At 43.6% G+C, this 23,846-nt stretch overlaps 1 protein-coding gene across 2 annotated transcripts in view; it reads left to right on the top strand.

Annotated features, from left to right (window-relative positions):
- MAPKAPK3 (MAPK activated protein kinase 3) overlaps positions 1-23,846 on the top strand; it is a 109,997-nt gene that overhangs the window by 36,682 nt on the left and 49,469 nt on the right. Inside the window, exons 11-12 of one of the 2 annotated variants that reach the window (XM_063113687.1) lie at positions 6,852-6,973; positions 7,319-7,356. In XM_063113687.1, the coding sequence (XP_062969757.1) occupies positions 6,852-6,950 (99 nt within the window). In that variant the 3' untranslated portion in view covers positions 6,951-6,973; positions 7,319-7,356. Of the gene's footprint in view, positions 1-6,851; positions 6,974-7,318; positions 7,357-23,846 lie in introns of those variants that run through there. The other variant, XM_063113686.1, reaches the window with a different exon arrangement.

A 23,846-nucleotide genomic window follows, 5' to 3' on the forward strand; every position in this document is an offset into this window, starting at 1 on the left:
TGCTCCCATATTTACCCTCCTGAACTGGCCAAACCCAGCCCTCCAAGAATGGGAGTGGATCCAGGAATAGCAAAAGTCGACACAAGTGTGGTTCAGAAATGGCTTTGAGAGCTGGAATGGGCAATTCTAAATAGAATTTGAGAAGGTCAGAGCTGGAAAGTGCTTTATCATATTTAATCCCCATTTTATAAGTGAGAAAATTGAGGCTCATAAGCCAGCCTCTGAGCCTACATTGCTTCCCCTCACAAGTGCAGCCTCCCTGTCCACTGGTGGCCACCTTGCCTTCCCTGGCCTCAGAATTCACTTTCAGGTCCTCCTGGCTCTCACCTTCTGCAGAGCTGTTTTCTATTTGCGTTTATTCCTGAATAGGACTTTATCAGTGATGGTATTTGGTGCCTCTATGGCTCTTAAATTAGGATTCCTTGGGCTTCCTTTCCAGAGGGCTTTGGGTGAGGATAGTGTTGGTGTTTGGCACTGGGAGCAGGCATAAAGGGGCTTTGCCTGTGGCACAGAGAGAAGGGCAGGTGAGCAGGAAGGCTGGTGCTGGAGGAGCTGGACTACTGGGCCTGGAGAGCTGGAGGCCTGAAGAGTGCCCTGCCCTGCCCTGCACAGTTTCTCTAGAGCCCAGGGGCCCTTTGAGTCTGAGACCCCTGGCTCCTGGGCTGGCTGCTGAGGTCCCCCTTCCTGCCACTCTCAGGACTGGAACTGCCCAAAGGCAGGATACACACAAGGGATTTCCTGGCTGCTCCCTGAGGATGGGACAGGGATGCGGCTGTGGAAATGTTGGAAGCTATGACTTGTCTGAGTTGGAGGCGCTAGTCTTTGTCTGGAGACATGGCCACTCCCTACAGACTCTTCAACACCAGGGTGTCTTTACAGAATCAGGGGTGTGGAGGTCCTGGGAGGAGAGTAACAGCTTTGCTTGGCCCTGCGACTCAAGGTGGGTTTAGAGGAAGATGGGAACCTGGGAAGGTCAGAGCAGAGAGAGCACAGCATGGCTCTAGGAATGGCCTTGATGCATCCAAGGGTGATGGAGTGCACGGAGGAAGGCAGACAGGTAGAAGACAGGATTTCTCTTAAGCCTTAAGTGCCCAGCATGGGGTAGAAAAATAAATGCCAGATTGAGTGTGGGCACTGCTCTGGAGGCAACAAGGAGCCATTAGAGAACCTAGGCCTGAAGGGAGGTGATAAGTTAAAAGAGTAGTTTGGGGCATCTTCACCTGAGAGCTGGTAATAATGAAGCAGGAGCAGAGGAACTCACCTAACAATCTGTCCCAAACTCAAGTGGGGTGGCTTCAGGGCAGATGTCCCTCTCAGAGGGTGTCTGGGACTGTGGCTGGATGCTCAGGGACAGCCCAGCTCCCACACAAGTCAACCAACAGCTTCCTGTCTCATGCCCATCCTTGGCTAGAGTCTTCCTCAACAAACTCTCCCTCGGGCATCCTTAAACAAGCCCCATGTGTGTTTTCCAGGCAAGCGAGCAGTTCTCATGCTGCCAGCCCCAAGATTGCTCCTAACCTGGGACTTCCTGTCTTACGGCAGGGGGGAGGAAAACTCACATTATTGACAGATGGATGCTGAAACCCTCAGCTTGTGTAACCCCGACAGCAGTCCTAAGAGGCAGGTGCCCTTCTCAGCCATTTCACACTTAACACCCCCTGATGAACCAAGTCTGCTCAGTCTACACAGCCTGTACTGGTTCCTTGACTCCAGGGTTCCCCTGACCTCGGGCCCCTTCAGAACCTCCCTGGAGCCTCCGCCTTGAGAATCTGCCTCAGCCTGGATGGTACCTCCATTTAGCAAAGGTTCCTTGGGTGATGCTGCTTCACAGCTGGGTTCGGAGACCTTGACCCCAGGTGGCCACCCTTAGTGGTTTTTCTCTGGCCAGTGGTTGGCAGTGTCAAGTGCCATCATCACTTCCCCCACTGTTCCAGAGGCCCTTGGGATTCTCTCTGCATCTAGCCAAGAGCACAAACACATTGACTATATCCTGCAAGTGGGCGGAGGAGAGGGGAAAGACTCTCCCACTTCCCTCTCCCCCAAGTATCTTCCACACTTTCCAGACTTGCCCCAGTGGAGTGTCACAATCCTAGGTTTGGCAATGCCCACTTCAGGTTCTTCAGAAGTTTGAAGATTAGCCCCTTAAAGACTGTGGCCGCTGCCATCCTCTGGTATAGAGAAGGGGTTTTAGTGTCAGGAAATGCCTGGAACTCTGGGACTGGCTACTGTATGTGATCTTGGACAAGTCTCTCTCCTTTTTGGAACTTCAATTTCATTGCCTGTGAAATGGCCACACTGATGTTCACAGGGTTCTTGGGAGGATTCAACATGAGAACATATGAGAAAACACCATAACCACAGAATCTGGTGCTCCAAGAGTTGAGTTACTCCAGGTTGGAGGTAGTGTGGGGCCCTGGACCAGCTCTACATGGTGGGAGAGGAAGAGGGGCTGGAGGGGAGGTAGCAACTGATCTGACAGAGAGGACCAGGGCAGTTCGGAGTCCAGAAACTACTATGCATGGCCAAGGTTCTGCTGTGTAGACATTGAGGGTGGTTTTCTGTTTACCTACAAGTGTATACAACAGTCAAAAGCTTGGGATCCTAGTAGCCAGGAGTGAATAGTGTTGGGAGGTCAGCAGCCAGCCTGAAGGAAGGAGAGAGTAAGTGGAGGGAGCAGGAGTCCTCTTCTCCAAAGGCCACACCTGTGCTCATGAACTCGAGTCACCCCTCAGGCCTTGGGTGTTGGGAGGTCAGCCCAACAGGGATGAGAAAACTTGCTAAGCAAATGATAACCCTGAGGGCGCCACCTCGTTCCTGGACCAAAGAAGGCCTGCCTTCAGCTCTGTTCCAAAGTCATGCCCGGCAGTCGTGGTCCATCTCACTGAACACAGATCCACACCCCTCCTGTTCCCAGGGATGGATTTCTGAGCCCAGAAGTCAAGGCCTGGCTTCAACCTGATGAATGAATCAGATCAAATACATGCTGTATGCTCCCAGGCCTGATTTCTCCAGCTCCTCCAGACTACATCTCAGGGGGAGCTACAGAAATGTACATACCTTGGTTCCCACAAGGAATAGCATCCAGCAGCTCAGGCCTGTGATGGGCTCTAAGAACAGCTCCATAGTTTTGTCCATTGGCCACTGTTATGATCAAACAAGTAGCTTCCAAAGTTTGTTTATGAGGTGTAATTTACATAAAGTGAAATCTCAAGTGTAAAGTTAGATAATTTTTACCTAATGTATATATTCATGTAACCAGGATTCTAATCAAGATGTAGAACATTTCCATCAGAAAGTTCTCAATCACCCTTCCTCCCATACCCCAGCAAGTACTGATTTGATTTTTATCACCATAGATAAGTTTTGCCTATTCCAGAAATTTATATAAATGGAATTTTATGTAAAAGTTTATGTAAATGGAATTTTATGTGCCTTTTTGTGTTTGGCTTTTTTTGCTTCTTTTATTTTTATTTTTATTTATTTATTTATTTATTTATTTATTTATTTTGTCTTTTTGTGACCGGCCGCACCGCGCTCAGCCAGTGAGCGCACCGGACATCCTTATATAGGATCCAACCCGCGGCGGGAGCACTGCTGCGCTCCCAGTGCCGCACTCTCCCGAGTGTGCCACGGGGTCAGCCCTTCTTTTGCTTCTTTTAGAGATTCATCTGAGTTGGATCGCATTCTTACCTCTATGCTGTTCCTTTTTATTGCTGAGTAGTATTCTATTTTATGACTATATCACAATTTGTTGGTTATTGGGTTGTTCCAGTTTTTGGCTATCATGAAAAAAGCTGCTATGAACATTCATGTGCAAGTCTCTGAGGGGACATATGTTTTTGTTTCTTTGGGGCAAATATCTAGGATTGAAATGGCTAGTGAACACTTAGAAGTGAAATTTCTGAACATACATTAAATGTATGTTTAATTTTTTAAGAAACTGCCAGATTTCAAAAGTGGTTGTACCATTTTACATTCCAACCAGTAATTTATGAGATTTCCAGTTGCTCCGCATCCTTACTAACATTTGGTGTTATCAGGCTTTTTAATTTTAGTTATTCTGATTGTTGTGTAACGGTATCTCATTGTAGTTTTACTTTGTATTTCCCTTATGGCTAATGATGTTGGGGACTTTTTCATGTGGTTGCTGGCCATTCATATATCTGTTTAAGTCTTTACCCCTTTTTCAAACATGGGGTTGTTTGCCTTTTTATTATTGAGCTGTGGGAGTTCTCTATATTCTGGATATGCATCTATTGTTCTAGATATGTATTGGGAAGGTTTTCTCCCTACACTGTGGCTTGCCTACTCATTTTCTTAATGGTGCTTTTGATGATCAGGAGTTTTTAGGGCTTTTTTTGTAGTTCAATTTAACAGTTTTTCTTTTATGATTAGTGCTTCCTATGCCCTCTCCAAGAAATCTTCACTTATCCCAAGGTCATAAAAATATCCTTCTACATTTTTTTTCCCTTCCTAAAATCTGTAAATATTAGCTTTTACATTTGGGCCCTGACTCATTTGTAATTGATTTTTGTGTTTGGTGAGAGTTCAGGATTGAGGTTTATATTTTTCCATACAGATAGCTAGTAATTTCAGGACAATTCTTAAAGAAAATAAATATTTCTTTTCCCATTGAATTGCTGTGGCACCCTTACCAAAAGTCATTTGACTATATGTGTGTGGGTCTAGTTCTGAACTTTAGTCTCCTCCACTGAATACCTGGTTGTTTGTATATTTGCCAATACCGTAGTGTCTTGATTAGTTTCAGTCTATGAACATGGCATATCTTTTTATTTGCTTAGATCTTCTTTACTTTTTCTCAGCAATATTTTTTAGTCATCGCAGCTTGCATTACAGTTATTCCTAGTATTTTTAGGTTTTGGATGCTATTGTAAGTGGAATTTAAAATAGTTTAAATTGTGGTCCTGAGGCGTGGAGCCCAGGGAAGCCAAACTAGGCAAGCTGCCACCACTGCCTTGGCCCCGCTGGGGTCCTGAGGCATTGAGCAGTTTGGGGGAAGCTGAACCCAGTCTGAACCAGGTAAAGAGCACACCAAAAACACCATTTTCACATGGGTAGTCCACCATAGCCACCACAATTGCCATGGCTGCCACAAAAGTGGCTAGTCTCTATAGCAGCAGTCACAGCCACTGTACAGATAGCATGCCAGAATCTCAACTACATTGAAACAAGGAGAGGCACCAGTGGAGACCCCCCCAAAATAAAAAAGGTTCTCCCTCTCCACAAAAAAGCACACTCCCAAGTAACAGAAGCATCTGATTTACGATAATAGGGGAGGGCTTGATCACACCTGTTTCAGTACTAGACAGATCATCTAGGCAACAAACCAACAGAGGAACAGTTAATCTACCAGACGGAGAAAACGAATCTATGGTTATTAGAGGGGGGAGGGGGATAGAGAAGGGGGGAGATTGGATAAGGGGCATAAAGAATAAGTATGATTTGTAACAATGATATGCTAATAAAAAATAAATTTAAAAAATTTTAAATTAATTTCCCAATAGTTTATTACTAGTTTTTGAAAATAGAATTGTTTTCATAAGTTAATCTTGTCTTCTGTGACATTGCTAAATTTACTTATTAGCTCCAGTAGTTTTCTACACACACAATAATGTTATCTGTTAAAGATAGCTTCACGAAGACAGCTTTACTTCTTCGTTTTTAATCTTTATGCTTCTATTTTTCTTGCCTTGTTGCACTGGCTGAGGCTTCTAATACAATGTAGAATAGCAGTGGTGAGATCAGAATAAAGCAGAGTAAGTAGCTTTGTTTCTTGAGAGGTCATTAGAGAGTTTTGACTGAAGGAATGACATGCTGTGATTTACACTTTTTAAAAATTCCTCTGGCTGCCTGGGAAGAATCATAAGAGGCAAAAGCAGAAGAAGGGAGACCAACAAGGAGGCTGCAGAATTCCAAGTGAGGAAAGGAGGTGTCCCAGGAGGACAGGAGATCTGGGATGTATTTGGAGTTGGAGTCACAGAACTCACTGTGGAATGGATATGCGAGAAGGAGAGGGACACCAAGGATGACTGCTAGAGTGTTGCCTTGAGCTGTTGGGGAGATGGGGGTACTGTCTCTTGAGATGAGGAGACTGGGGGGTGGCTGCAATTTTGAGCACTTTCATTTTAAGATACTATTATCCAAGGTGTCAGGGAGGCATAGCTTTGGGGAACATCATGATTTCGTTGGGGTCCGAAGCCAGAAGACCAGACAAGAGAGGAAAGAATGTGGGCAGGGGTGAAAAGGGGACTCAGTACTGGGGCAGAGGTTGGGAGTCATGAAGGATCCAGAAAAGGAGACTGAGGGAGCAAATAGGTAGGAGGTAAACCAAAATAGTATAACTTATTGGAAGCCTCTAAAAGCAAATGCTCTAAGAAAGGGATGGTTACAGTGTTGGTTGCTGCCAAGAAGGAAAAGAAGGACAGTAACAGAAAAGCAATCATCATATTTGCCATCATAGACATCCTTGGTAGCCTCAGCATAGGCAATTCAGTGGAACAATAGGGCTGGAATCCCAACTAGGAGAGTTGGGAGCTGAAGATACAGAGGTAGGGGCAATGAAAGCAGTGAAAGGGAGCGGCAGCCTTTCTCCAGGAACCCTATGAGGAGCTCTGAGGAGCTCTGGGCTTCTGCTCTGAGTAACCAAAGCCCTCACCAGCCACAGAGAAAGAGAGAAATGGTCCCTGTGTCCTGGAATGGGCCAGCCAGGGTGAATGAGTAGATGAGTCAGCTGGGGAGGATGAAGCAGGTACAGGAATCCATGCTCAGTGCTGCCCCAGTTCTCTATAGTGAGAACCTATTCTTGAGAAACCCTTCTTGCTCATCACCAGGAGGAATGGACTCCAAGGAGCACAGGAGGTGGGCTCCAGAACACAGGATGTCTAGTGCTGCTCAGCTCCATGTCCTGCCTATGTGTGTTACTCTCCTGAGAAAACGACACCACTTTATACAGGTAAGTTTGTCGTAGAAACAACATGTTCTCATTAGGAAATTGCAGAAGAGCAAAGGGTCATATCTTGGTATATTTTACTCTGGTTTGTATCTACATGCATAACCATACTCTTAACAGAGTTTTGAGCCTGATTATTTTTCACTGAATGTTACATAGTAGACATTGTCCATATTGATATATGGTTTTCCTGGCTGTTATTGGTTACATAAATTTCCATGGGGTAATGCCCCATGTTCAATCAATTCATCCCCTACTGGTGGTTATTTTGGTCATTTCCAATATTTATAGACATTATTGCATTGAATATCTTTGTAAATAGTGCTCACCCCTGATCCATTTTCACAGAACCAACAATTTTGGGATTTCTTGATACCCACTTGCCATATTGCTCATGAGAAGATCAACTGGACCCACCCCATTTGGAGTAGGCGGCCTATTCTCACACTCCTAACTGCCCGTACATTGTCATTTAATTTTTTTTTTTTTTTTTTTATTATTTGATGGGCCAAAGGAGGGGTCTCACTGTAGCTTCAATTTGTCTTCTTTGGTGGTTAAAGAAGATGCTCATTTTCCCATCTGTGCATTTACTGGCTCTATTTCCCCTCATAGGAGGAAGCAGCTCATACATTTGTACCTTTCCCAGTGGTCTCTTTGAATGGCTCACCAGGCCCTGCCAGGGCTGCTCTCACCTGCTGGAGTCATCCAAAGAAAAATCTTTGTGTCCTCCTGCACTGTCCCTACACCTCCAGCCAGTCTTCATAGTCACCTTCTTCCTCCTAAAGGCCTCACAGCTGCCTCTCAAATTGCCCAGTACACTCTCCTCTAAGACATCATTGACTTCATCCCCAGCTACTTCCCTTGGACCTTGAAGAGTCTTTGAGAAATACATGTTGACCCACTGACTAGTCTAGTCTCTACTGACTGCTCAGAATTATCCATAGTCTGCCTCCACCCACCTGTCACCTCTCCCAAGGAAATCTTGGGCTCTGGTCATACTGGCCTTGTCATTGCTTCCCACACATCTCTGCTTCTTCCTCCTTTTGTACCTTGGTTCATTGGATCTCCTCCAAGAGTGCCCCCATTTACTTCTGAGCTATGTCCAATTAAACTCATGCTCTGAGACCTTGCTTCCTCTGCCAAGACTTCCTGTATTTTTCCAGCCTACTCAGCCTCCCCTGTCTCTGAGCATCTGAAGCATTTATAGCTTACAGGGGCTCTCTGAGAGGGCCCCCAATAAGTAGTCCCCTTTCCCCCATCCAACTTCTGAACAAGTTGAAAGATAAAAACCCAGATGGAGGCCAAAGCATCTTCACTGATGAAAGCTTGGGGGAGAAAGCAGCTTAGAGTGAGGTCCAATGGGCCTGTGATCTGACTCCAAAATTAGGCCAAGTTCCTCTCTCCCCCACCAGTCTCACTTGCTGTGGATGAGTGAGGACACACATATCACAGCCAGCGGAGATCCATACATGGAAAGGAATATCAAGAGTGGGAAATCTGCTGTCCTCCCCACAGACTATACCCCATGGGAAAATGCTAAATCCTGTCTTAAATTATTATTTAGTTGTTCTGTGGGTTTTGTTGCTTTAGCTACTCCATGAACTTCTTAAGGCCCAAAGTATGTACAGCTTCTTATCTCCACAATGCCTTCAAGTAGGTGAAGAGGACTCACTCTTAGCAAGCCACTCCTTCCCCATATACGCCCTCCCCAGCTAAGTCTAAAATTCTGTTCTGAGGGCCTCATTCCCTATTGATGCTGGCCTGAATGTGTAGGCAGAACCTATGGGAGTAGGTAGGTATGTAACCACTGTCATTCATTCAGGCCTCAGTCAGGAGGGTGACAGGCCCTTTCCTGAGAGCAAGCTTCCATAGGGGTGCAGGGTGAGGGCACAATTGCCCTTGGTGCCCTCACACTAGGATTGAGGAGACAACCAAACAAGAGGGATGATGCAGACATGCTTTGCTTAACTCACAATTGTGCTAAGAGCCTCCTTTGGGCCTTTACTGTGCTGATTGATGAATGATAGGATCATCTAAGGCATGGGGGATTAACTATTTTGGGCTGGACAGAGGAGTCTATGGACAGAGCCAGGTTACAAACTCTACTGCTCCATGGCTGCTGCTTTCTAGATGAGTTTGAGCCCTCACACAATTTGGACCCCACCTGGTAATGCCTGGATTCCAGAGCTGTGGGTGCACACACATCATTGTACCACGTAGAGTTAGAAAAAGACTTCTCTAAAAATAACTACCGAGGAATATTTAATTTGATAGCAAGACTGTGACTAATCCATGAAACAGAGAGTCTGTGTGACAAGACACGGTACAATAATGGGGAGAAATTCACGTTTGACCTTTAAGCACATACAAAACGAAACAGATCTGTGCCTTGGTGGCTGAGGACACTGTGGCTCTAGGGAGAGTGTCTATGATCAGGAGATTTGATGGTCATGGAAGAGAACTGATGGAATATGCAGTTCTCAAGGTTTTTACACCATGGAAATAGCTTGGGGAAATCAATACCTTTGGTGTTAAATAGAGAGAAGAGGTGGCACTGAGCTGAGTGCTGGTTGGTAAGAGGCAGATGCAGCAGGCCAGCCCAGCTGGGCAGGAGTGACCAAAGAAGCTCTCACAGGCTGACAAGGAGGAGAAGCAGGTTCCACAATCTCAAGGAGACCCAGCACTTCAAGGAAGCAATCTGAGCTAGTGGGGGGTGTTTGTGTGAGGTTCTAATGTTTAGTGAACATTTATCCTGTGCCAGGCTCTATGTTGAGAGCTTTGCAGGTATTATCCTCACTTTCATACCTGATGCAGAAGCTGTTATGGTTCCCCCATGACAGAGGAGAAAACTGAGTTCAGAGGGGTTAAGCTACTTGCCTGGGATCATTCAGCTAGGAAGTGTCTGGAGCTGGATGTGAACCCAGCTCTATTCCCTGTTGCTAGATCACACGAAACTTGAAAAAGCCCAAAGCTGGCAGTGGGCTACAGTGACAGACTGGGGTTGGTGGTGGGGCGCGTTGAGTGCAGGTGCGGTTTTAGCAGGGGCTACCCAGTGAAGAATTCTCATGAAATATTGCCATGGATCCTGACATGGCAGGTTTCTGCATCAGATCACTTCTCAGGTCATTTCATAATTCATGACTACATATTAAAAATTCTGATCCATCACCTTCAGTTCTAACTGGAGGACAGAATAGTCTCCATTTCTTAGAGTTGTTCTTCCTCAGTGGTGACAGAGTGAGTACTATTTCTGTTGCTCCCTGGGTCAGGGCCCTGCATGTTCCGTGTTCCAAGTATACATCCAAGGTGTGCTCTTGTGAGAGAGTTCTTTGAAGAATTTTTGTTTTTCTTTTGCATCCCCTACTAAGTGATCCTCAAAAAAGAGATGAGCAGTGGTCCTTGATCAGCTGACCAGACTCAGGGCCAATCGCCTCTTGGCATGTTTGGTAATATTCTTTCCCTGGACCCTTAACATGAGAAGGGCTGTGGATGACAAGCAAGTTGTTGAGATCACAGCTGAAGCAATGGGTCCCAGAACCCCTCACAGACTCTGGAGAGTGGGCTGTGCAGGGAGGTAAGTTGCTCTTCCCTTCTGTACCTGGGAGATGAGAGTTGGAGTCTGGACACTGGTATACCATCTTGAGAATAAAGGAAGGATTTACTCAAGGAGAGAGAAGCCTGGAGTGGTTCTGGGTGAGAAGTGGTACTATATGCTTCTGCACAGCCTTTGCTGGGTGCTCAGAGAATTGGGGAATATGCAGTGGTGCCTCTGAGCCTAGCGCTCAAGGGGCTGTTCCCTCAATAAGCACAGGATCTCCTTGAGGAGCCTGGTCTTAAGGCCTGGTCTTATTTATGTCTCTTATCTCTGCTTCTGACCCAAGGCCTGGCAATTTTGGTGCCCTAATGTCATGATACCAGCAAGGCCCCAAGATCTAGCCCTGCCTTCCACTCCAGCCACATCTCTCCCCACTCTCCACTCACTTGCTCACTCACTTGTCACACCCTGGGCAGACTGGTCTTTCCATTCCTTAGATGCATCAAGCTCCTTCCCCAAAAGCTGCTCCCTCGGTCTAGAACATCTTCTCTTTGGTTGGGTGACTCATTTGCATTGTCAGGCTCCATTTTAAATGTGATTTTTTTCCAGGAAGTCTTCCCTGTCTTGCAAACTAGGTCAGGTCCCCTGGTCGATGTTCCCTTTGCACACTGTTCTTTACTTTCTTAGTACTTATGTCTCTTATTAGAGATTTGCTTGTATGATAATTGGTTCAATGTCTCTTCCCCCAACCAGATGGTAAATTCCATGGTGGGAAAGACTGTAAACATCTTCTGCCCTGGACCTGGTCTATAATAGCTGTTCAATAAATTTTTGGTGAGTGAATGATTCAAATTTCTCACACTTTAAGATGAAAGGTATGAAAAGTTGGTAGGAGCAAAGTTCCCTTCCTAGCCCAGTCCTGTAGCAATTCAGAGATGGGGTAGGTGGTGTTAACACCAAATAAACAGGCTTTGTTTTGCACTTAACTAAAGTGAGTTGGTGAAGGCATTGAAATTGGTTGCTTTTTATGTGTAGGGAAATTACCTCTGCCCTGATTTGCAATATCTGTGCTATTTTGGACTGTTTTTCTCTTTTGGGCCCATTTGTTTTAGAGCGATAATTTCACCATTTGGCTATGTAGAGGCCCAATTAATATTATGAATATGGTATCCCCAAATTCACTTCTTGACATTTGAATGTTTTGTTGCTAATTACTCTCCAAGGTTTTTAATTTCAATCTCTCCTTGGTGACTTAGTGCAGAAATTCAAGGGCACAGTTATTTCCCCCAAAGGGAAACGAGAACCAAGTAATGCCAAGTTTCCATTTATTTGCCTTTCTTTCTAGTGGGTATCTTGTTTTTGATTCTATCTCCTCCCTTTTTCCTGATCAGAAAACAAACAACAAGTAAATGAAAACCTTTTTGGAACAAAGATATAAATTTCTAGAAAAAAAATAAAAGTACTAATTCACTAATGTATTCATTCAAACAATATTTACTGAGTACCTACTATGTGTCAGATCCTGTGTGCTAGGCACTGAAGATGAAAAAAATAGTATGGCATGGATCTGTCTCCAGGCAGCTCACAGTCTTGAACGGGCAAGAAGGAAGTGCTGAGGATTCTCTGACACATCTGGACACATTGGTCGGTGCTTCTCATGGTGGGGCTTGTAGCTCATTGAAAAGTTCCACATCAGTTTCCAGGGGTTGAAATTAGGGGAGTTTTGGTCATTTCTCATTTGAAGACTCTGGCTAACTGCAATGAATCTGCATTTTAATAATATTTTGAATGGGTTGATAAAATAGGAACAGATGGCTAAAGTTTGTTATTTTAGGGAAAATAATGAAATATTGCACTGCTTAATCTGTCTCTCTTTCACACACTTCCCTATCCCCTCCCCACTGCAAAGATAATTGAGGTGCAATGAAATTTAAAGCAAAATACTATTAATATCTTTTTAGTCACTTTAGGTCTCTTCACCTGAAAGGACCTTTACTTTGTCAGCCATCTCTGTGTTAACCTACTTTGTGTTAGCCCTTTATTCCAATGCTGCCTCCTGAGAGAAGCTTTCCTAAAAGGTGTTGTTTTGGGGGAATATAAGAGGTGGCGGTGAAATGAGACTAGCTTGAGTGTCTCTCTGACATGAAGAAAACTAGCTCTGCAGATACTTTACTGAACAGAGAAGACCCACTCCTTGAGGAATCCATCAGGGCAGAGATGAACTGAGTAACATGTGTTATCAAGGCTTTCATTCACTGGCTCCTCAGCTTTGTATGGGCATAAGCTGTAGCTGCTGGCACCTTCTGATTAAGAGAAAGCAGATGTTGGGCTGGTGGGTTAGCTCAGTTGGTTAGAGCACAGCCTTGTAACACCAAGGTCAAGGGTTCAGTTCCCCACAGTGGCCAGCTGCCAAAAAAAAAAAAAAAAAAAGGGAAGGCAGAATGTTACCGCTATCACCTGCACTTTGCTTGGACTTGCCTCTATACCCATTGCATTTCTCTGAAGTTTTCCTACTACTCTGCTTGAACAAAGCATCAGGTGAGATCAACCACTGGAAGAGGGAAGTGAATAGTGCTTTGGCACTGTTGCCAGAAACTCTTGGGAGATTGAGCATCATGTGCCACTTACCCACTGCTTACTGACTTGAGTAGCAAGAGCATCCAGAATGGTCCTGGATAAAAATCATGTTTGTGGCCACACATCCTTTTATGAGCTGAGTCATCATACTGGCTGGCTTCTTAAATGCTGCTATCTGATTCTCCAGGCAGCAGAAAACAAGAGAAGATATGAAATGTAGATCATTGAGCTTTGTGGAGGGTGTGTCATTTGCCAAAGGTTATTGGGTTTGCTTATGATAAAAAATGACTGATCAACTTAAATTCCATTTAATAGAAAAAAATAATGCTGTCTGCATTTCTTATACATTATTTATAAAATCTGCTTGGTTATAGGCTATTTTTAATAGCCACCAGTGTTAAAGAATTTCCTGCTGAAAACTTGATTCCTTCCTGATTCATCAAGTTGCAATTTATCATCTAAGGTAATGAGTTAAACACAAAGCTAATAGTGACAAGCCACACCATTTGCAGACTTCTTAGTTTCTTAGATAGGTTGCATCACTATATTTGTCTTTTATATAGCTACTCAAGATGTCTCAATGTCCTTGTTATAGGTACATCGATTTTTAATTAAAATTTACTCTAATTAACTCAAATTTCTGAATTTAAAGATTTGCGACTTGCTCAGGTAAATATCCCAGTTCTCTTTTCCAATCTAATTCATTACAGTCTCAGTAAACATACAGGCAGATCATTCACCCAAGAACATATGTTAAATTTCTGTTAGGTGGCAGGCACTATGTTAGTCTCTGTGTGGGCCAAAAAAAAAAAAAAAAAAAAAGAAGAGCAATCCTTACCACTGAGGGAGACAAATGTTTGTCAATGTACAAGGCATACACAGTTGACCTCTTGGAGGAGAGTGGGAGAGTTAAGTATTACAGGAAAGGCCTTAATGGGAGAAAAAAATCCCCTTCAACTGAGGGCAGTTGGGAAAGCCTTCCTGGGGAAAGTGGCCCTGAGGCAGCCGTTGGAGGGTGAGGGGGATCTGTGGATTTCAAGGGAGGAGAGGACTTGAGCTTGAGGGATACTGTATGAAAGGCCCAGCTAGAGCCAGGGAATGACAGACAGAAATTGGGATGGCCATGGAGAATTCTGGGAGAGCAGTTTCTAGGAGGTGATGAGGTTAGAAACCAGACCTTTGGTAGCTAAGAATCAAATGAATTGCATTGGAGTAAAAAGATCTGGAGTGGATGATTCTCCTTCAAAGTCAGATGGAGAGAGGAGGAAGAGAGGGAATAGGGGGATGGGGTACCAACAGGGCAGGTCTCAGAAGGAGACTGTGGAGCAGAACAGGGTGAAAATATGGGAGACAGAGGCCAACAATAGTGCAGTGGGTTCCTGGGGATCCTGAGTAGAAGCAGGCAGTGAGCCTGGGTGGTGGCAAGAACATAAGGAAGAGTGGATGGAGAAGAAGGGAGGTCCGTGTGCTGAGGGTCCTGATTTTCAGAGGCAAGCTGGAAGTCAGCTCATGTACTGGGAGGGGTGTGTGTGTATGCGGTGTGCTGTCCAGTGGATGGAGAGCCTGAGGAAGGAAAGGCTCACATCAGATGCTATGGGGATAGGAGAGCAGGTGCACAAACCTGTTGAAGGCCAATTCTTCACAATGTGTGCTACACCCTTTTGTTTCAACTCAAGAAAATCTAAATTTAGTAAAAACAGCTAGTGTAGGAGCCTAAGACTTATCAGATGCCTTCTTTTCCTTGGCCCCCTTTCTTTTCTCTTTGCTGGTTGGGATTAATGCCCTCACACTCTGGAGCTCAGGTGTACAGTCACGAAGTGGGACTTTTATCTGGGGAAGCCATCATCTAAGATGCATTCAGACAGGGAACAAGAGAGAAAACTTTGGGAAAACTGGCACTTAAGTTCTGCGACTGTTATCACATCAGACAAGAGAGTGGAACTAGAGAATGAAATAAGAGCTTTAAGGTTGTTCAAAAGGCCTATGGAGCTTGGCCCTACTTGCTGAATAACTTCCTGGAGATTTGTGGGAATGTGGCTTCATTTCATAGTACACATTCCCTTGTGGCCATTGGGCAGGCAGTGATCTATCTTCCTGGAATAGTTAGCTACACAATAAGGACATCTCTTTTGTTATGTTTTGGACATTCCATCCCTGCCCCCTAAGGTGGGGGGGGGGATTTATATACATATCTCTAGCTATTGAGAAACTCAGTCATTCACAGAACATACATTTTCTGGACAGGAGTGGGCAGCTTTCATTGGTGGGGGGAGGAGCCTATAGATTAGGAGGTGGGAGGGGTTGACAATAATCCAGGTGAGCACAGTCAGGCCTGGGAGGAGTTACTAAACACAAACTATGTTTTGAAGGAAGAATCAACAAGATCTTCTGATTACCAAGATATTCTTGTATTAGTCTTGCTTCCCACTAAACAATTATGCACCAGGTGCTGGGCTGGGTGCTGAGAGGGCCAGAAAGATGACTTTAGCTTGGAGCTCTTTTGGGAGCTGAGTCTTATGGGGCAAATAGGACACAAAGGAACGGAGCTGGATTTCAGACAAAGGAGGAAAGGATTCAGTTTGTTGGTTGCAGGATTAGGGTAGGCTTCCCCGAGCTGAGGTGCTGAGCTGGGCTTTGAAAAGTGGGGGTACCCAAGAATGATAGTGAGGGATGACACCAGGATTTTGACTTGGTAGTGATGATGACAGAGATGGATGGATTTGCTGGAATTAGAGCTGGGAACACCCTGTGGTGCAGATATAGATGGAAAGAAGTCCTGCAGTTCCTGGTCTTTGATAAGTGGTTGACTTGGGGTTACTAGGTGACATTCGTAGGTGCCAGAGTGAATGGATTCTTAAGGAGGAGAGAGAAGAGGAAGATTCAGGTTGGAGCCAGAACTCAGGACCGCATGGGAGGCAGAGACCCGGGAGCAGCAGAAGCGGTGCCCTGGGGTAGGAACCCCGAGCCCGGTGAGGAAGTGCTTCCTTACTAGGAAGGCTGCTGTGATTGCTCAGGCCCCAAACATTCACTACTCAGGCCAACTCAGAGAAGCAAGAACCCAGGAGGGGTCAGCGGCCTCGGCCTAGTGGGCACCCTCGGAACCCATGAGCGAGGGGCACGAGTGCATCCCATCTGGTTCTCTCAGGGCGACGCCACCCTGAAGGCCCTGGGGATGCTCAGGGTCGTTCCGGGGACCTTTCGGATGATGTGGCGGTGACCACATTGTGGGTGACACCGGGATGGGTTTGAAAACAGTGTCGTCCCCTCCTTTTCCGGATCTCCCCTGTTCTACTAGGGGGCCCGTAGGCATCTCAGGCATGAGGCATTGGAAGAAGCAGCCGATGGGGGGGTCTGGGAGACCTCCTACCTGCCCGGCCCGGAGCCCTCTGCGCTTGCTTCACTCGAGGGCCCGGAGCAGGCAGAAGAGCCCGTCCTGCCACTACCCGGCGATCCAATCGTCTCCGGCGGATTTCCCTCCGCTGGCGCGCAGCAGCGGAGCGTGGATTCGCGCGCGAGCTCGGGCGGCGCGAGCCCGGGCAGCGCGAGCCCCCGAGCACTGGGGAGTAGCGCATGCGCGGGCGGCCTGCGAGCCTGCTGAGGTGAACCTAGCCGCCGCGGCGCTGGGAGCCGAGCGGCTGAGCTGTGAGGTATCGAGCTGCGGCGCGGGAGCGGCGGCGACGGACAGGTGGCGAGCCCTCGCTCGCGCCGCCCGGAGCTATTCGGCCGCCCGCGGAGCCTCGCGGTCCGGTCGTTGGATACTGTGGCGGCGGCATCCCAGGCCGCCTATGAGGGATGCACCGCCCACTGTCCCGCTCAGCCTGACCGCCCCCGCCTCGTCTCGCGGTGCGCCACAGCCGGGCTAGCGGCCATCCCCGCCGCGCTGTCGCCTGGCCACCGCGCCCGGCCCGGCCATGTGGACCCCCACCGAGGAGGAGAAATACGGCGTAGGTAGGTGAGGCTCCGGCCTGGTCGTGGCGGAGGTTATGGAGGACGCACCCGGGCTCTCGGCCTCGGTTGGACTCGCGCCCTCGCTCCCCTGCCCACAGGCTGAGCGGCCTCGGCGCGGGGAAAGCGCGGGGTGGGGGCGAATGCAGGTGCGGGGGTGGGTGCGGGGGTGGGCGCGGATCTCTGGGTGTGGAGAGGGCGGCAGGGGGCGCTGGCGGCGCGGCCCCGGCAGGTGCGGCCGGCGGGAGGGGCTGGCAAGGCCCGGGCAGTTGTCCTAGGTTTCTGGTGTGGGGCACAGGACAGTTTTACCCAAGAAGCCAAATCTTGGCATGTTTCCGTGCTCCAAAACCTCGGCTTTAATGTGTTTCCGCACCTGAGTTGATGAGCCCGATGACTGTTTATTTTTGGACTGGATCCTTACAAAAAAAAAAAAAAAAAAGGATGAAAAACGTTTACATCATTTTCCCAGTTCAAAATTTTGCAGACATTTGACTGCAGATGTTTGATCCGTTTTATTTTGATTTGCCTTCAGTATTAGAAATAATTACCTTACAATGGGAAGTGTTTTTGGACATGTATCAGTGTTTAGTGTATTTTATAGACACGGTTTTGTTTGAAAAACAAAACCAAACCAAATCCTGTTTTCAGATGAGACCGTTATTCCTCTTAGAATCCTAAGAGGAATTTTTATCTGTTACAATTCAGTGTTAAACTCCAGAAGCTAAATAATTCTTTTAACATTCAACTTTTTAAAAAAGAATATTCAGTAATTTAAGGGATTGAATATTAGTTTTACTTTTACAATGTTTAGTGTTTCCTGGCAATTTTGATAGGAGAGTTCAGCTCCATTGCTTATTATAAGTCACCTATCATCTTGTTCAATTAGAAACAGATTTAAAATGTTGAGTGTACAGGATTTTTTGTTTTTCGTTTTAAAACCTAAACTTGTAATGGAAAATTTTAGATAGGAAATCTGTCTAAACATAGATTTTTTTCCCCATTTTTACTGCAGTTTAATCAAGTTTAGTTCACAATTCATTACAAAATAGTTTTGTAAACTTTAGTGGTAACAAACATTTTAGAACACCATAAGACAAGTTATCATGTTAAAATTGAATTTATTTAAATTTAAGGACCTGCAGAGAGGTCTTCTATGCTGGTAGAAAAATCTAGTTTTGAAAGGCAGCTTTCTGAAGTTTTTAATTAGCTATGCTAGGATGGAAGTGATAAAAGGAGCCCTAGTCCTAGAATCTTTGTTGAGAAGAAATTGAGAAATAATGCAAAGAGCTGGTATTCACGTGTAGGGACATTTTACCCTTTTTACCTTTTGAATACAAAGTCAATTCTGTGAAATGAGTTGATGGTTTATCTTCTCCATAACTTGCTCTCAGAACTGCTTAACTAGAATAACAAGTAATTGATGTGAAAGTGGTCAGCTGTCCAGTGGCCCTAAGTGGTTAATTTCTTTTTTCCTGGGGAGGAACCCTGGAGTAGTGGAGATGGTGGAGTTTAGGTGTACTGGCTTCTCTCTACTGGTACTGTGGGGCAGGTTATTTAGTGTCACTTTCTTAATGCGTAAATTGGGAATAATGTTTACCTATTTTATAGGGTTATGAAAATCAAATGAGAGCATATTTGAGTGCTAAACAAATGTTAATTTCTTTTTTTTCCCCTTAGTACTTAGAGTAATAACACTAGTTGTGTTAGTTCTGAGACAGAGGCAATATGAGGTAATCAAAATAGGTATATGTGAATCTCAAAGCACCAGGATTTGGTGTGTTGTTTACCCAGCAAGACGGAATGAAATTCTTGCATTCCTAGGACTGTGTGTTTAGCTTTAGAAAAATTGTTATTCCCTGTGGAAGGGCACTGCACTGGGCACAGGGCAGGACTTAAATGCTTGTTAAATGACAGAGACAGTTATTCTGAAGACATTTTTTAGCAGCTGTGGTTTAGTATAATTTAGATGCCTTTTCTGCCAAACAAGGCAACTGTCTCCCTGTTTCTCTCACAGCGTTTTTCGACTGTCCCTACCTCAGTTATGGTCTAAAATTTTTTGTGTAAATTGCTTAAAACTCAAGATGTGTTTTTTTCATAAGCATGTTAAGGCTACATTCCTAGGTCTTTTCATAAAACCCAGTTCTATCTATAAAGTAGCTTAAATATTGTACTTACAATGAGAAAAATAGTCAATTAAAATAGTATTTTAACTGCATTTTTTAATTGCTGTCAGGGCTAGCTTGAATATTGTTCCTATGAGAAAATATTTTGAGTTTCAACTTTGATTTTTATTACCAACTTGGAGCACAGATTTCTATTTGCACTAGCCAACCTGTATTCCTATAGCAAGAAGGGAAAGCTTTACTTACTTCTCACTAATTTGGAGTCATGTGAGGAGGAGGGCTTCCTTTTGCTCTGATGTTGTTAGTAAGGGAAGGTGTCCCCTGTTGCAGCCATGCAAAGGGGTTTTTTCCACTGCAGCTATTCATCCATTTGACATTGGTAAGGCTTTTGAAATCTTGTAGTAATATCTTACTGCCTTTTAAGTTCCTTATAATGTACGAATTCTGTACAGGTTACAACATTTCGGAATTATTTGGTTTATTCATTTAGGACTAGTTGATACCTGTGCTTTCCATTATAATATTCTGTGATTGACTTGAGGAGGTGAGAAGGGCACTACCCTTTTTTGAGGATCAGTGATGGGCCAGTCAGTGTGCTGGGAACTTTCACTTATGTTACCCTGTGTATATTCCCAGAGTGGTCTTAATGTTATCTTTATTATACAGATGAAGAAACTGGATCTCAGAGGTTGTTAATCCTTTTCTGTCTTTCAACAATTGTATATTCCCCTTAATTTTCTTCCTGGCAGTGGGCAATATTTTGTGATATACTTGACTATCTTGCTCTCCTTCTATAGTATTATAAGGGGCTGTTCTATACTGAACTTGTTAGCCCATGTTTTGACTCCTTATGTCTCTTTCCCTCTTAGAGAATCTCTGCTTTCATTTCCGTTGCCATGAATGCTTGGAAAGTCCTGCATCCTTCCATTCTTTATTCTACCTTTCCAAGAAGTTTCCTGCTCTAAAGTGCATTAGGTGAGAAAAATCCAGCTCCTTTTGTGAAACAGCTGTCCTTCCCCATACTGATTGCACAAAGATTGCTGAATATAGAAACCAAAAACCAAAAAAATATTTTTCTTACCTTTTAACAGCAACAGTAGCAGCAAACACCAACAGTAAATAAAACAAGAATGTTTGTAATTAAACTCCTAGAATAGAAAAGCAGCAAAGGTTTGAGTCCATATGTTTTAGTTTGACATCTTAGAAGTGGAAGCTGCTTCAGAAGATCATCTTGTTTATTCCGTTGCTGTCACAAGGCAAAAATTTTTTAATAATACAGGGCATTTATTGCTTATTCTTTGCTAATCCCCATTTAGTAGACCATGAAAATTTTTCTTCATTAACAAACAGAATACTTTACATTATAGTTTTGTAATGTTATGTTTATTTATTTTTTCAATTAAAAAAGTAATGCATATTTTTTGCTTTACTTTTATCTAATTTCCTCTTGCTTGGTTTTCCCTAGATTGGTGGGGGAGGAGGAAGGGGAAGCACTTTTTTGTTGTTTTTTGAAGCTCTGAGTCCTTAAAAGAACTTTAACTTAGAAAGATCTCGTATAGAAGAATCTGAAGGTGGGGAGGGAATAGGTTCATGAGACCAGGTCTGAAAGAACCAGTGTTTGCCAAATTTGAGTAAATCTGTCTGTAAACTGACAGCAATTTACTGAAATAGCCTGAGGGCATTGCTGCATGAGGGAAGCCCAGCCTTTGAAGCCTCTGGAAGGGCTCCAATACCTCTTTTAGAGGTAAAGACATCCGCTATGCGTACAGAAGATGTCCTATACCCAGGACTTTAATTTGTTCTGAGGAGTGAAGACATACTCGATGTTTTATGATAGGGGTTTAGTGTTTACAGGGAACTTCCACATTCGTGATTCTACTTGAGCCTTACACCATAATATCACTTCTCCCTTCTTTTTTTAAACAGATGAGAAAGAAGTTTTGTAAGTACTGAGATTTGAACACAGGACTTTGGATTCTAAGCCACAGATTCTTTTATTACACCATATTGCCTCTGAAAGGAATTTGTCAGTAGTGTATATCTCTGGCTTGAAAAAAGAGGCATATGCTACAGACTTTTCAATTTAAACTAAATAGTTATGTTTACAAAATTTTATTTCTATATTGCACATTTTTATAAGACCACATAGTATTTATTGTTCTGCTTCTGAGTGTAATGTGTTTATATTGATAATGAGTACAGATACAGGGCGGGTTTTTATACTGCCCTGAGGGGTATGTTGGGTACTATTGCCCTCTTTTAAGACATTGTTAGTAGGTGGAAGAAGTTAAATTTAGCAAACATTTATTGAGAGCCTTCTCAAGCCAAGAGGGATGTGTTTTGATCTCTCATTCTGTAAAGCAAACAGGAAATAATCAACAGGAAATTATCAACATTTTTAATAGAAATGTTAATATGCAAAAATATTCAATAGACTTCATATTTACAGTTCGTTTTATCATGCAGTGTTAGAATGTGTTAAAAAACATTAAGCTAAATTATAAACATGGCACCATTTTCTGTCTAGCATTTTTAAACACATTTTGAAGCATGACAATCTCAAAAGAACGGTCATTGAGGTTGAAGATACTTTATATTCATACCATATTTTTACATTGGTGCTGAATTTTAATAGTTTGTATTTTGAATTCTTATGACTTTATTCTTGATTATAAGAACGATTAGAAATTATTCCCAATATGTAAGCATTATTGGACATGCTATATTACGGTTTTAATAACGGTGTTATGCTTTTACTGTAATGAACAAAACTGTTTATGATTATGCTCTTAAGTGTCTTACATACCCCCTTTTGACAGATTTTCTATGGAAAAGCAAGATTTTTTTTGCACATAAAGGCTCTGGTAACCTTTTAAAAAAATATCATAAGTACATCACCAGATTATATTAGCTGTGCCCAAGTACATGCAGTTGATTTGCTATATCACATATTAGGGTACTCTAGTAAAGATAATTACTATGTTGGGAAATGTCATCCTGAAGCTTCCTGTTTTCCTGCTTATCTACGATGGGATAAAGTCCCAGCATCCTGCTTCCATTTGTTTCTCCCTCTTCCTTCAAAACTCATTCATGAGTTCTTGCTGATGAGTGAGAACAACATTGGTGGAAGAATTGGAGTGTGATAAACACAGAAGTTTATAGTAAAGATTTAGTACCATACCTCCAACAGATGTGTGCTTGGCCTTTATTCAAACACATCTAGTAACAGTGCCCTCACCACTTTTTGGGACAGCCCATTTTCTTATTAGACAGCTGTAATTAAAGCATTCTTCCATAGTGAATAGAATAATGATTCCTTGTAATTTCTTATAAGTCCTTTTTCTGTGCCTACATATAAATAACATAGCCCTTCAGTAAGTCATAAAATTTTAGAACTCTGAGGGATCTTAAAGATAATATGGCTTAATGTTCCAGAACTAAGACTAGTTGGAATAGCTAGTATTTGTTAAGTGTTTATTATGTGTCTAGCACTTTCATGTTATGTCTCAAATTTGCATTTTCAGCCTCTGCTGACCTACTTGTAGTTTACTCTTTAGCTAAACTGAACTTTGCTCAGGTTCCACTGACTGGACTTCTTTATAACAGTGCTGCCATGTGCTAGGACTATTTGCTGTCCATTTAACACTTCTTATTTGCTGCATCATGTCTTTGTTATTATGTTATTGTATTATTCCTTTTACATATGATGCCTTTCCCCTGTGTCATTATCTCTTGAATTCTATCTTATCTATCAAAACTGTTCTCATATATTGCTCTGTAAATCCTTTTCTAGATCCTTGACCATACCCTTCTCTTTCTCCAACCAGATATATCTTATTCTGTTAAATTTTATAATGCTTTTTACCTTATAGTGATATATTTACATTATCCTCTTCCATTAGACTAACATCTTTCCTACTTTTGACTATGACCTATAGTAAAGAATACATTTAAAATTGTTATCTTGTACATGCATTTATACACATATTCATACATGTACACATACACATACGAGGGGACTTCAAAAAGTTTGTGGATGGGGCTGGACAGTTAGCTCAGTTGGTTAGAGTGTGGTGCTGATAACACCAAGGTCCAGAGTTTTATCCCTGTACTGGCCAGCCCCACCCCACCCCCCCAAAGAGAAAATTGTGTAAAAGGTTTGTGGAAAAATGGAATTAAAAGATAAAAATAAAAAATATGAACTTTATCAAAATAAGCTTCATCAAGGTAAAGATGCTTTTGTGATGATACCAGCCATTTAGTCCATCCCTAAAGTACTGAGAGTCCTGAGAATTCATGTCAATGCAGTCCTTTTTTACATTCTTAACTAAAGAAAAATGGGTGCCCCTAAAAGATTTTTTAGGGTTAGGAAACAAAGTCAGACGGGACTAAATCAGGACTATAAGGTGGACGTTTGAAGATTTCCCATCAAAGCTGTCACAAAATTGCCTTTGTTTGATGAGAGGAATGAACAGGAATATTGTTGTGGTGGAGAAAGACTCTGGTGAAGCTTTTCTGGGCATTTTTCTGGTATAGCTTAGGCTAACATTCTCCAAATACTCTCATAATAAGCCAATGTTATCATTCTTTGGCCCTTGAGAAAGTCAACAGGCAAAATGCTTTGAGCATCCCAAAAAACTGTTGTCACGACTTTTGCTTTTGACAGGTCTGCTTTTGCTTTGATTGGACCACTTCC

Source organism: Cynocephalus volans, chromosome 11, assembly GCF_027409185.1.
Source record: "Cynocephalus volans isolate mCynVol1 chromosome 11, mCynVol1.pri, whole genome shotgun sequence".
Lineage (NCBI taxonomy): Eukaryota > Metazoa > Chordata > Mammalia > Dermoptera > Cynocephalidae > Cynocephalus > Cynocephalus volans.